Source organism: Helianthus annuus, chromosome 8 (assembly GCF_002127325.2).
Source record: "Helianthus annuus cultivar XRQ/B chromosome 8, HanXRQr2.0-SUNRISE, whole genome shotgun sequence".
In the NCBI taxonomy this organism is placed as follows: domain Eukaryota; kingdom Viridiplantae; phylum Streptophyta; class Magnoliopsida; order Asterales; family Asteraceae; genus Helianthus; species Helianthus annuus.
In genome coordinates this window covers 77,379,603-77,393,828 of record NC_035440.2, presented here as the reverse complement: position 1 = coordinate 77,393,828, position 14,226 = coordinate 77,379,603, and the positions used below count along the sequence as shown (strand labels likewise).

The window sequence follows — 14,226 nt, the reverse complement described above, 5'->3', positions numbered from 1 at the left end:
GCGTGAGGCGGGGGAGCAAACTGACATGGCGGGCTGTGAATGGTTATATATATATATATATATATATATATATATATATATATATATATATATATATATATATAGGTAAAGGATCCTGTAAAAAGTCAATCTTTTGTAAGAAGTGTAAGAAATAATCTTGGAATGACAAGTGTCTCTCCTCTTAATTAATTCAAAAGGGTAGATTAGTAATTGTACATTTTTGTCATTTAATTGATTTACAATATAACTGAAAAAAAACTGGCGATGAGATTTTTTAGGGATTGATCGTTTCATCTCCATCTCCGATTCAGATCATCTTCTCCGACCATCTTGAATCATAGTCAATTTATCCAGTTATTTTAAAACACCACGCCATGAATCTGATTATACAATGTCTCCATATAAAACACCATGACTTGAATCATAGATGTTTAAAACACCACACCATGAACAATGTCTACAGATAAAACACCATGACTTGAATCATAGTCATGGTGTTTTAAAATCTGTGAATGTTTTTGTATTGATAAAACACCACGCCATGAACAATGTCTCCTGATAAAACACCATGACTTGAATCATAGATGTTTTAAAACACCACGCCATGAACAATGTCTCCAGATAAAACACCATGACTTGAATCATAGTCATGGTGTTTTAAAATCTGGGAATGTTTTCTATTGATAAAACACTACGCCATGAACAATGTCTCCAGATAAAACACCATGACTTGAATCATAAGCGTTTAAAACACCACGACATGAACAATGTCTCCAGATAAAACACCATGACCTGAATCATAGTCAATTTATCCAGTTGTTTTAAAACACCACGCCATGAATCTGATTATAGATCTATTTATGATAAAGTATGAAGAAATTCGTTGATTTTTTGGAGATTGATGACGGTTACCATATAATTCGCTGATCTTTAGGAAGTTGATGGGGGTTTTGAAACGGTTACCATATTTGAAACGTTGGAAAAGTCACTATTGCCCTTCAATTTTTACATAAGGTCATTCTAATTAAAACACAATTTACATTTTATACCCTATTGATCTCAACCATTAGATCAAATATCCAATGGTTTAAAACACTTCTTACCATTCTTACATTTTAGACACTTTTTACCATATCCCTATATATATATATATATATATATATATATTTAAAAAATAGCTGAACCCAAGCCCCACCATACCCCCTTCAAAGTGGGTTGAAGACTTGAGTTTTGAATTTTCACGTGTCAACCAATGCCCCAACTCAAGCCCCACCATACCCCATGGTCTTAAACTAACTCTGAACTTACTTTTACTTTGGATAATCAAATTCATAAACACTCTAAATAAATAGCCTCTAGATTTACTGACCATTACAACTGCTTTTCGTTGTGAATGTCTCAAATCTTCTTCGAGTAAGCAAGCATGGAGACAACGATCTTGAGGTACCCGGTTCGATTCTACTTCTAGCGTCTGGCTCTTTTTTCCCAAGTTTTTTCTGGCAACGACCACCAACATCTAAGCTTATTCGCCAAAAAAACGTCACCGCACTAGCACTGTTCATTCAAGATAGCTTCCGCATGTTATTGGAAAACGTCACCGGTGAAGAAGACGATGGACAAAAATGGTTCTCGCTGGGGATGAGATGGGCTCATCGGAACCATCGTCGTCGTCAATTCCGGCTTTTTATGTCACGCGACTATCTAACTCTCACACACTATCTTTGTTGTCGATAATCAACCAAGCGACGCTGCAATAGACCTTTATTACCTCACACGTTATTGCCGTCATCACTACACGTGTATCGAAGTCACAAACGTGATGTTACCCCTGCAACGCGCGACACTGGTAAAAATTCTAGTTATAATAAAATAAAAAGTATATATGATCAACCAAACATACATGAGTATATATGAATCAATCATTTTGACCCACGGTTCCAAAACAAAAAATCTAGCTATTTCATATACAACATGAATATTATTATTATTATTATTATTATTATTATTATTATTATTATTATTATTATTATTATTATTATTGTTTTATTTATTTGTTGTTTATTATAATTATTAGTTGTTTGTTTTTATTGTTATTATTATTAATACGAAAAGCAAAAGTTCAATATAATCTATTAAAATGGATTCCCATTCTTGTGATTAATTGGCATGAGGAGACAAATGGTCTACGCATCATCATGTTGTACCCATGGCATGCATACTAAATAGTTTGCACATCCTTGTTTGGAACTGCAATTACCAAATCACCCTCTATTAGTTAGCCTCCGGCACTTGATTATTAATCCTTTTATGTTGTTTATTATATCCTAACTTTTTAACATCAATATCTCGCCATAATTCATTTACTACTAATAATTTACGGTATAAACACATGCCCAATGAATGTGGAGGTCCATATCATTCTATCAAATGCCAATTAAAAGACTATGAAACTGAAAACTCTTAAATTATACAAGGATTCATGTATTTATTTTTGTGTAAATTCATATACGTTTTTTTGAATATTTACTTAGCTCATGATATTAGGGTGTCCAGGGTTAATGCGGGGAAGGGTTTTGCCGTGAGTGGAGGGTGCCGCCGTGAAGTTTTGCCGCGCGAGAAAGGGTGGAGGCTGAACGGTGAAGATGAAGGGAAAATGACATGACATATTATGATTTGGGTGAAATCCCCCCCCCCCCCCCCCCCAACTCATAAGGCATATACCTCTTACACCCTTAGTTATGTTTATAATCTATTATTATACTTATTATACCCTTTATCAACCATATAAAAGTCATTCATTCTTCCATCCATATATACAAATTCTGAGCGTTACAAACATCACGTTTATCCGACAAGAGAATAGAATTGTAAAATGAAGAAAGATGTTTTTAACTAATTCTTTCCATCATTATAATATTTAATTAGGTAACTACAATATTAAATAAATTTTAACGCAAGATGTGAACTTTAAATAGGCGAAATGGGACTTTATTATCGTCATAATAATCCTTGTGAGCAAAATAAATCAAGTGTAAATCAATAGTAAACCTATAGTAATACGCGAGAAGGACTGTAGAATTACTAGTGTCACCGGTTAAATTATCAGAACAAATAATTATGGACCCGGCTTTTCACTAAAAAAAATAATAAGGGGCTGTTTGTTTACCTCTTAATGAGGCTCTTAATGGTTCAGACCTCTTACTGGTTCAGCACTTAATGGTTTAGACTGTTTGTTTCACGAGCAGATGTCTGAATGGTTCAGACATTTGCCTCTGAATGGTTAAGATTTATATAGAGTCTGAATGGTTAAGACCTCTAATCTGAATTGGTCAGACATTTGCCTCTGAACAATTAAACATTATACAAGCTTTTAATGGTTCAGACCTCTTACTGGTTCAGCACTTAATGGTTCAGACCTCTTACTGCTTCAGCACTTAATCATTCAGATGTTGCCAAACAGCCCCTAAATCCACAAAGTTGGTGAATGATACAAGGAACAATAAAGAATCATAATGAGGATATTGAGACCCTAACACGCTCCCTTGAATGTTACTTTGAGAACAAAATATAATAAAATCATCACACATACATACATACATAAATACCCAAACTCTCTCTGATTATATATGTTGCACTTGTTTTTCTACGATTAATTATCAAATCAAATGGATCCTGCATTACAAGAATATGCTATGGTAGTCAACAATTCAGCGTATGATGAAGAAGAAGATGACGACGACGATGATTCACCCTGTACACTTGTTGATCTCTCCAAAAAAGAAACAAAGGCTTATTTGAATACATGTGAAGAAGAAGACGAAAATAGTAGCTCAAGCTTTGATGAATCATTTGAGACTAATTTGAATGAACATGTCACTAGCTTTGATGACTCATGTTCTCAGTCTTCTGTTGATGTGAACAGGGAGGTTGAAGATGAGGAAAAAACGCTTTTGGGTGAGGAGAAAGTGGAGGATCATGGTGTTTCAGGTAGTGTCCTTTTACAATGTGTGTTTGCCCTCTAGGTGTTTGATGAAATGCTAGCTGTGTTATTTTGTTATATTTCTATCTTTAATTTTGGGTTTTGGATAGAGATTGAGATGATGAAAGAAAGATTCTCAAAGTTGTTGCTTGGAGAAGACATGTCTGGTTGTGGGAACGGTGTGTGTACAGCCTTGGCTATCTCGAATGCGATTACAAATCTCTGTGGTAAGCCAAAATATCGACAATTCAATCATGGCAAATTACAACTTCTCTAATTTCTTGAAATTTCAGCCACACTTTTTGGACAAATATGGAGGCTAGAACCTTTATGCCCTGAAAAGAAATCAATGTGGCGAAGAGAAATCGAATGGCTTCTATGTGTGAGCGATTACATTGTAGAGTTGATACCTTCTTGGCAGACTTATCCCGATGGAAGTAAACTTGAGGTAAAAGTTATTGTTTTTATAAGTTCTAGCGTTTTGACACAATGCTAGTTTTGACACTAAGAAATGCTAGACTCGCTTAATTGTGTGTTTTTGGTTTCTTTTGATACGATTTTATAGGTCATGACTAGTAGACCGCGGTCCGATCTTTATGTTAATCTCCCGGCTCTTCGTAAATTGGACAACATGCTTCTTGTAAGATTCTCAACTCATCCTTGCTTAATTATATGATAAAAATGTATCCAATTGACATTTTTGAAGTCAAATCAATAGCTTTGGCTTCTAGTTTTTCATTTTTGTTATACAAATCCGTTAAGACCATGCGTAGTGGTAACAACAAATAATGCCCCACCCATGGGCGTTGTCCGCCACGTGTAATCCTAGTCAGCAAAGGGGCGTTTTTCACAGAGGGGCGTAGTGGTGATAATGCCCCGTCAATCATTACCCCAACCAAAACCCACCAATTAATCATGTCCTCAACGGTAATGTTTCGAAATTTGTGCGGGGCTCGAGCGATGTTAAAACAACGCTTTTCAAAAAATTTAATCAAAAACGCCCCGGGGGGCCGACGTTGGGCGTGTTTGGGCGTGCTTCATCAAAAAAACGCCCAATTTTAGAACCACTACGCATGGTCTAAGAATAGATAAACAAACACATGTATGAAACATCGATCATTTCAAAAAATGAGAAGAATTGGTGTTGCCTGTGAAAGTTAAAACTAAGGATGCGTATTTTTGTGTTACAGGAAATATTAGACAGTTTTCAAAAAATGGAGTTCTGGTATGTTGACCAAGGGATTCAAGCGTTGGAAACAGACGGTTCATCATCTTTTGGTAAAGTGGTCCCACGGCAAAAGGAAAAATGGTGGCTGCCTGTTCCTCGTGTCCCTGCTGGCGGCCTAAGCGAGAACGCAAGAAAACATTTGCAAAATAAACGCGATTCCACTAATCAGATATTGAAAGCTGCAATGGCTATTAACAGCATTACTTTAGCCGATATTGATGTTCCTGAATCATTCTTGGAAGCACTTCCAAAGGTATCATTTAATGAACATATTGATTTTTTTTAGCATTTCTTTCACTTTGTGAAATAAATTTGTTTTCATATTTTACATATTCCCTATCTTGTTCTTATTGAAGGTTATTCTAGATATTTCCCTTAATAAAAAGTCAAAACAATTTGATTAAACTAGGTGTCAAGGCAAACATTATAGCAGTCATCGAATGCGGGAAATTCTTTTGACTATTTTTAAATAGTATAATACAAGAATTTTGTAAACCAAAATCAATACTTTAATACATTCTTTTGTCGTCAAAATTTTGACTTAGTTTAGGGAAATTGTTTGACCTGAAAGTCAAAGTTCGAATATGATGTTATTATTTACACGTCTTTCATCTGTTTGCAGAACGCGAAAGGTAGCTTAGGTGATCTTATTCATCGATATATTTCATCAGATCAATTTTCACCTGAGTGTCTGTTGGACTGCCTTGATTTATCCTCCGAGCATCAAGCTCTTGAGATTGCAAACCGTGTGGAAGCCTCAGTTTACATATGGAGACGAAAAAACACCGCAAAGCAGCCTCCTATAAATACAGTGAGCAGGTCGTTTTCCAGGTCATCATGGGACAAAGTTAAGGATATGGTTGCTGATGTGGACAAAAGGGAAACGCTAGCAGAGAGAGCCGAAACCCTCTTGCTTTGCTTGAAACAAAGGTTTCCTGCACTTCCTCAGACCACCTTGGACATGAGTAAAATCCAATATAACAAGGTATAAAATATAAATATTAAATACTAATTTCACTGCAGTTCCATTCTCTTATTAAAAATTAAATTAATAATTTCATGTGAACCAGGATGTTGGGAAATCAATACTGGAGAGCTACTCGAGAGTATTGGAAAGCCTAGCATTTAATATCACCGCACGCATTGATGATCTACTCTACGTTGATGACCTGGCACGACATTCCGACAAATTCTCATCAATGTCAAACCGTGATATCGTTTCCAAAACCGTTGTCGGGAAACCATACAGTGTTACCACACCTTATAAAACAGCTTTCACCACGCCAACCCTCTCACCTTCACACTTTAATAACAGTCCGAAGAAAATTCTAACTGATTATTTGACCATTGACCCGAAAGGCAAGCACTATGCAGGTCAAGTAGTAAGGTCAAACTCCTTTACTGGCAGGACGCGGGAGGCATTACAAAAGATGGGGCTTGGGGGCTCTTAACGGCTCGGTTGGGCTGTTGGGGTCAGTTGACTTGGACCCGGCTTGGGCCTGAGTTCTATATGTGGATGCCTGGGTCTGTGGAGATGTTTAATAGTTAGGTCAGATTATGACATTAGTACATCCTGCCTTGTTATACTGAGTCCGAGTGTTGGTTGAGTTGACTCGGATCTTGGGAATGACAGTTTAGTGAAGTTCGTGTAAATAAATGCCAAGTCTTGTTTTACCACAAGTAAGATGAAAATATTATTGTATTTTTAATACTGCTTTTGTTTTACCACAAGGTAATATAAGTTGCATTCTTTTGGGCCTATTTAGTATGTTAATTTTATATAAACTACTATTTTCATCTCTATCTCTATGGTTTTGTCATAAACGTTCAAAAAGTTTTTTTTTCACATCTGAATCCTCGTGATTTCTAATCTTGCCATTTTCATCCAATTTGTTAGCCTCATCCAATTTTAAGCGTTATATAAGGGGCATTTCTGTCTTTTTATACATTTAATTTTTTTGATTTTTTTCACTCATTAATTCACCCTCGACCCCAACCACCCAAGAACCTACCCTCTCCCTCACAATCACGCAAAATAGCCTTTTTTTGTGGTGAAACACTGAAACCCCGTTGCTGGCTCCTCATTTTTCCGGGTAGGGTTTTGAGGGGACGGTATAAATTAATTGAAAAATCCATGTCATTATTTATATTTTCCGCATCATAATAAAGAATAAAAAAATTAATGTAACCTGACACATCATAATTGGTAATATGATAATTACATAGGATTAGAACAACAAATGAACCTTTAGTAACTTTAAAAAGACAAAAAAAGTTTTACTGACTTAATTGAAACAGTTGACAAATTTGGTAACATTTCAGTGACTTAATTTAAGATCAGAATTGTACTAATGGCGGTTTTATAATCATAGTTAACACATTAAGGTGGAGGGAGTGGTCAATCACTAGTTGAGTGTTTGAGTTATACTCTAGTCAATAATATCATGCCATGTCAAGTCCTCATTTCACTTCTCATTTTGCACTCAATCACTGACAATGGTCAAACACATGGAGAGTGGTAAAAAATTAAAAAGAAATATGATTGGTTGAAAAATGGTAGGGGCCACCATTAACCCCTCTCTCTCCTCCATCAATTCTCTTCCCCGCATCGGTGTATACTCACCGCCCTTACTCCTCCCCGCTCACCGAAGTCAGGCCGGCATCTGTTCATCGATCGGTGAACTCCATTCACCGAATGGATCCCGAGACCACACCGTCCCCCCTTAGTGTTTAAAAAAACTGACAAAAAGTGTGCAGTCAACTGAATTCCGTTTCCTCCTGTACTGAATAAAAGTAGATATCAGAAATGATTAATTTTATAGCTTTTGATATTGCTATCCTTTGGATTGGCTGTTAGCATCAAAATACGAACAAGAAAAAGTATATGAAAGAGCAAGAATATCAAGTTAAATACCAAGTCAAAATGGGTCAAAGGGTCAACCCACAATCCTTTGTATCCATTAATGTGCTGACAATAACTTATATTACTACACTTTCAACCGCTAGGACCATTTGACCCGTTTCATTTATAGTTAAATCTTTCGGCTTTTAGCCCATTCAGTGACAAAACATGACCCAAAGCAACTGATTTAGCCGTAAACAGGCACAGATAAAATTTTAGTACTTCGGTCCCCTTTCACATGCTCAACACCATTCATATATCAATGAAGCACCCAGCAAAAACGTCAATATTCATAGGCTTTTATTAGATAAAAACAGAACAAGCATACCATATTATCATAAAGTTATCACCCTAATATGGGTAACCTGTGTGCCTCAACACCAAGTATACAAAATAACTGACACTGAAATAAAGTATAAATCTTCATTCGGCTTTGGCATCTCCGGAGCAACAACCCCCACCATGATGGTGGTGGTGATGATGGTGTTGGTGTTGGTGTTGGTGCTGATGTTGATGCTTTCCCTTCAACTGCTTCCGCATATCATATGCATCCTCCCCGTCAGCGTAATACTTTGCCTCTATGTCATGGATCTTGTATCCTAGTGTCTCCGTGTACAGATTGAATGCTGCACGGTTGCTCTTCCTCACATGCAATGACACGTACTCCGCACCAAACACCTAGTATTATGTTATCATTTTTAATCATAATCTGATTGTTATAATTGTAACGTAAACGAGAATATAGTAACTGTAAGAAACAAATACGTTTCCACTAACAAAACTCAACAAAGAAGATTGTGTGTATAAACGATAAATACATTTTTATTAGAGGTGGCAATATCAACCTATTTACTAGAAAATGACCCACGTTGGGTCATCTCTAAGAAGTCAAATATATGCCCAAATCAGTTTTAAAAAAATGGGATGAACGGGTCGAAACTCGAAAGTCACCCAATGTGATTTTAAAAGCATACACCCTCCAACTGCATCGTGCAAAAAAACTATACACATAATAGTTTTTGTAATCTTGGTTTTAAATTGCGTGATGCATTCCGATGCGTTTGGTCCAAAAATCTGACGTGTGATGCATCATGTATGTGAAGCACTCTATATTAAAACATACTGAAAAAATATTTATACATCACAACTTGTAAAAACATGCTTAAACTAAAACAACCGACGTAATAAGAAGATAAGACTTGCACTTTTTGGTTCAAATCAAGCATACTAAAATGTTTCTAGAACCACAAAAAGTGTTTAGGAACCATAATGGTCCAAATCAAGCATACTAAGATATTAATTATCGAAAAAACCCAACCTATTTCATAAAATTTGGAAAAAAAACATAACAAATAATGTTGCATGCATCAGACTATCGGAGCGCCTTATGCGACAAGTGCATTATACGAAATCGGCGCAACATTACCAGTTTTGACCCATTACCCAACCGCTCATTTTGCAACCTCTAATCCTTATTTACGGTGCCGTAAACCTAGAACACTATGTGACATTGCGGCAAAGAAGTAGTTTTTTTTTTTCACAACTACACAAGACTGTCAGAATGGTAGGCTTGAATTGCATGTTTGTATTTGCAATTTTAGCATGATTCGATAAATCAAAACATACTTGTGAAAACTACTATACTTTCATTGCTATTAAACACCAACTTCGCTGTTTACCTTTGAATTGATGAAAGATCTATTCTTTAGCTTTTAACATTATTTCATCTTTAAAAGGGAGAAACTTCATCATATAATTTGCAAACAGAAACATGAGTAACTGTTTTTATAGGCTCACATGACCTCACAACACCAATGTACAAAACCTACTTTGTACGCCCAACTAATGTTGCAAAGCAATAACCAATTAGCAGATCATAACACAGTTAGGTGCTTATTTTTTATGTCTTTGTTAATGCTAGTTAGATTAGTGGCTTGTGATATAAGCTTTCTGAATGTTACTTTATACACAGCACTACACCTAATCGAATATCATACCAATGTACAGAACCCCAAGCTATATTTTCTCAAACATAGAAAATACCAAACTGAAATTCTACTATATATTATCAAACATCTAGGATCACATGTAATGAGAAACTGAATCCATTGCTAGTTAGATTAGTGGTTTGTGAATTCAGCTTCTAGAATTTTACTTTATACATAAGCCTCTACAATATACATATTATAATAATAAGAACTTGGTTTTAAAAAGCGAGAGGCGCACAAAAGCGACGAGGTCTAAAATTGAGGCGCAAAGCGCAAAAGCGGTGGGCTTTTCGTACCCGAGGCGCAAGATGTTTATATAATTTTTTTATATATCCCATACATATCCCATAGGTTTTTAGCTTCCTTTAACCAAAATATAGCTATAAATAAAGCTTTTATACCATTTTACTTACATGTACAAGTCAAAAAACCCAAGGTACAACATTTTTCTGCAGTAAAACGCCTCAGATACATGAGGCGCGCGCCTCAGGCCAAAAAGCCCCCATAAAAACCCTAAAATTTGCGCTTTTTGGGCACTTCTTGTAATTACACAAGGCGCTGAGCGAAAAAGCCCTAGAGGCTGCGCCTCGCGCCTAGGCGCACTTTTTAAAACCCAGAATAAGAAATGATATTACCTCTTCAACATACATATTACAACAATAAATAATGATACGCTTTCTCCCCAATTCTTCTCAGTTTTAGGTTAACTTAATATATACAAACCATAGTCACCTAATTCGCGGTTCGCTCCGGTTCGGGTACACGGTTTGGGTTCGTGATTCGCTAGTTGGGATGAATTCGGTTCGGAGGGGGCTAGGTTCATTTCGGTACGATCCGGTACAATTCGGTTCGGTGTACCATTCCGTCCAGTTCGGTATACACATTTCTTAATGAAATAAGAAAAAAAAAGTAAACAATTAAAAAACGTTTTAAGTTAAAGTTGATAAAAATTAAAAGTATTGAGGTCTAAGGATGAAATATGTAACTTAATAATAAAAGCTTTAGGTTAAAAATTATAATAACACAAACATAAAGGATGAAATATGTAAATAAAAGAGGTTTAGGTTAAAATAGATTGAAGAAACGCAGCCGTCATATTATGTACAGCCTCCATCTCCATCCTCTCCTCCATTTTCACTAGGGTTCATCATCACATCACAGGTAAGGTTTAATTTTTTCATCTTCGTCACCATTCTTGTGCATAAAACTTTAATTTCACATCTTTGTACATAAAAGAAATTCGCTGAATTGATAAAGGAAATTCGCTGAATTGATGAACCTGATGCGCTGAATTGAAGAATAAGATACGCGAATTGACATCGAATTATACGCATACGAATTCCGTATGGTACGAAACGTACCAAAACGAAATTCGCATCTTTTTGAGCGAATTATGTGACTATGATACAAACAGCTAACTTTACTCAGAGACGCAATCAAACTAGACTATCCAGCACCGCTAATTCAACACCTAAGCATTAACCCCAAAATATACTTCTTAAGCATGGAAAAAAACAAATCGTAATTCTATTATGTGTTATCAAACATCTACACTTACATATTCTGAAATAATTACTATTTTTCAGATCATAACACAGTTAGTTGCTTAATTGTTACATGGTTCCTTAATGATACTTAGATTAGTAGTTTGTAACGTAAGCTTCTAGAAATGATATGTTATCTACCCATTCTTCTCTCAAATTTAGGTCAAATTCATAAAAACAAACACCTAACTTTCCTCAAAGATACAATCAAATTAGACAATCCTACATCGCAATACACCTAACCTAAATTAACACCAATGTACAAAACCCCAAGCTATATCTTCCCAGGCATGGAAAATACCAAATTGTAATTCTATTATATGTTATCAAACATCTACAATCTCGTGTGATGAAACAATAACCGAATCCATTGCTAGTTAGATGAGTGGTTTGTGATGTAAGCTTCAAGAATCTTACTTTACAGTTTACACATATATGTTACGTGCAACATTTTCTACACCTGCAACGCATGTCTTTCTTTTAGTTATCGGAGTTGGTTTTTTTTTGTGAGAGTCATGTTAGTAGTGGATCGGGTCATTAGCTTTAGTAATGGTAAGAGTAGGTCGTTAATTGGTTGGTTAATTCTTTTAGTAAGGCTCTACATAAACAGCCACATATGACTTGAATTCACAAAAAAACTTTCCGTTCTCTCGTCCCTTTTCTTCTCTTGATTCCAAATTTGATGCACATCAATATACCTCTCCAATGTACAGATTACAATAATATGAAATGATATGCTTTCTGGCGCCCAATTCTCTCTCAAATTTAGGTCAAATTCACAAAAACAAACAGCTAACTTTCCACAAAAATTCAATCAGATTGGACAATCACAATCCTACACCACAATACACCTAACCTAATTCAAAACCTATGTATAGAACCCTATGATATACTTCTCAAGCATAGAAAAAATCAAATCATAATTCTATTATGTGTTATCAAACATCTACAATTAGATATAGTGAAATAATAACTATTTTCCAGATCATAACATCATTTAGTTGCTTGATCATATTTGTTAATGGCGAATAGCGACAAATAGCGATAAGGTACCTATATGCTACATAGCGAATAGCGATAAATAGCGGGCGGCTATTTTATAAATAGCGATACACTAGAAAAGAAATTTAAAAAAAAAAATTATGTGTATATTATGTCAAAATACCCTGGTACATATGCTATTTTACATGTATATTTAACAAAACCTAAAATTCCGTTATTTTATAGCTATATTTAATTGCTATTTATACTAAAAAAATAAAAATAAAATAAGGTGTCGCTATTCTCGCTATCCATCGGTACAACCCTAATAGCGACACTATATACCTATACGCTACATAGCGCGCTATAGCGATCGCTATTGACAACAATGTGCTTGATTCTTACATGGTTCCTTAATAATACTTAGATTAGTAGTTTGTGATGTATGTTTCTAAAAATGATGTGTTTTCTCCCCAATTCTTCCCTCATATCAAAGTTAACTCCATGTAAACAAACAGCTAACTTTACTCAGAGAAGCAATCAAATTGAACAACCCTAAACCGCAATACACCAAACATGATTCAATACATATCTATAGAAACACAAAATACACTTCTCAAGCATAGAAAAGATAAAACTGTAACACGTAATGAAATAATAACGGAATCCATTGCTAGTTAGATTAGTGATTTACAGTCTTATTTTACATATACATGTTTTCTCCTGAATTCTTCTCTCAATTTTAGGTCAAATTCATAAAAACAGACAGCTAACTTTCTTCAAAAGCTGCAATCAAATTAGACAATCCTACACCGCAATACACCTATGAACATAACCCCGATATATACTTCTCAACCACAGAAAATATCAAATCACAATTCTCCTACGTGTTATCAAACATCTACAATCAAATGTAACAAAAAAACAGTGAAATGCAAACAAAACAAGCATAAAACAAACCTGTTCCATTGCATTTTGCGCAGCGGTCATGAGCTTAGTAGCAAGGCCTAACTTCCGGTGCGTACGGAGAACGGCGAGTGAAGTAATATGGCCGTGACATTCAGTGGTCTCCTCCTCCATCTTGGCAAGCACGTAACCGACGATTTTGCCGCCGTAATCCTCCGCAACGTAGAGAAGGTGCGGCCATGAGAGGATATGGTAGAAATAGTACTTCATTTGGTAGTTTTCAGGGAGGCAGAAGAGGTTGCAGGCCTGCATTGCCAGCAGGTCGTCCATTGTTGCCTTGCGGATGCACACCATTGTTGAATTTCGGAGATTATGGAGTTGCAGTTGAGAAGATAAGAAAGGTTAGGGTTTGGTTTGGGCGAAAGACACTTAACGTGGAAATTAGATTTTTTTAGAACGTGAAATTGTTTAAGGCTGGAGGGTGTCTCTCTAACGCCCCTATTAAATAAATTTAAAAAAAATATATTGGCTGCAAATATGTGGGCCTCACCTGATAAAGTCCTTCTTCCTCGTTACCATGATAAAGCCCCATCAATGGCACCCCGGTTTAACTTTCTTGGTCTGAATGATGGCGCCAAGGAGGGCGCTATAGGTGGTGATGTGGCACGAGGAGCCCCCATACCCTCCGGCCTAATCAT

At 35.9% G+C, this 14,226-nt stretch overlaps 2 protein-coding genes across 2 annotated transcripts; one reads left to right on the top strand and one right to left on the bottom strand.

The window, feature by feature from the left end:
* The first annotated feature begins 3,529 nt into the window (after positions 1–3,529).
* LOC110873071 (rop guanine nucleotide exchange factor 7) lies at positions 3,530–6,968 on the top strand. Its single transcript, XM_022122001.2, has 7 exons — positions 3,530–3,987; positions 4,090–4,206; positions 4,273–4,427; positions 4,545–4,619; positions 5,170–5,460; positions 5,830–6,192; positions 6,278–6,968. The coding sequence occupies exons 1-7, from the start codon at positions 3,666–3,668 to the stop codon at positions 6,656–6,658; spliced, it is 1,704 nt and encodes a 567-aa protein (XP_021977693.1). The 5' UTR covers positions 3,530–3,665; the 3' UTR covers positions 6,659–6,968.
* Positions 6,969–8,385: 1,417 nt separating this feature from the next.
* Positions 8,386–14,001, bottom strand: LOC110873070 (N-terminal acetyltransferase A complex catalytic subunit NAA10). Its single transcript, XM_022122000.2, has 2 exons — positions 13,583–14,001; positions 8,386–8,787 (listed from the first exon to the last, which is right to left on the bottom strand). The coding sequence occupies exons 1-2, from the start codon at positions 13,880–13,882 to the stop codon at positions 8,533–8,535; spliced, it is 555 nt and encodes a 184-aa protein (XP_021977692.1). The 5' UTR covers positions 13,883–14,001; the 3' UTR covers positions 8,386–8,532.
* Between the last annotated feature and the right edge of the window lie 225 nt (positions 14,002–14,226).

Coding starts and splice junctions, on each gene's coding strand:
- LOC110873071 (XM_022122001.2), top strand. CDS start 3,666: ATGGATCCTGCATTACAAGAATATGCTATGGTAGTCAACAATTCAGCG. Junction 4,620..5,169: donor AATTGGACAACATGCTTCTT/GTAAGATTCTCA, acceptor TTTGTGTTACAG/GAAATATTAGACAGTTTTCA. Junction 6,193..6,277: donor GTAAAATCCAATATAACAAG/GTATAAAATATA, acceptor CATGTGAACCAG/GATGTTGGGAAATCAATACT.
- LOC110873070 (XM_022122000.2), bottom strand. CDS start 13,882: ATGGTGTGCATCCGCAAGGCAACAATGGACGACCTGCTGGCAATGCAG. Junction 8,788..13,582: donor CGCAAAATGCAATGGAACAG/GTTTGTTTTATG, acceptor ACATAATACTAG/GTGTTTGGTGCGGAGTACGT.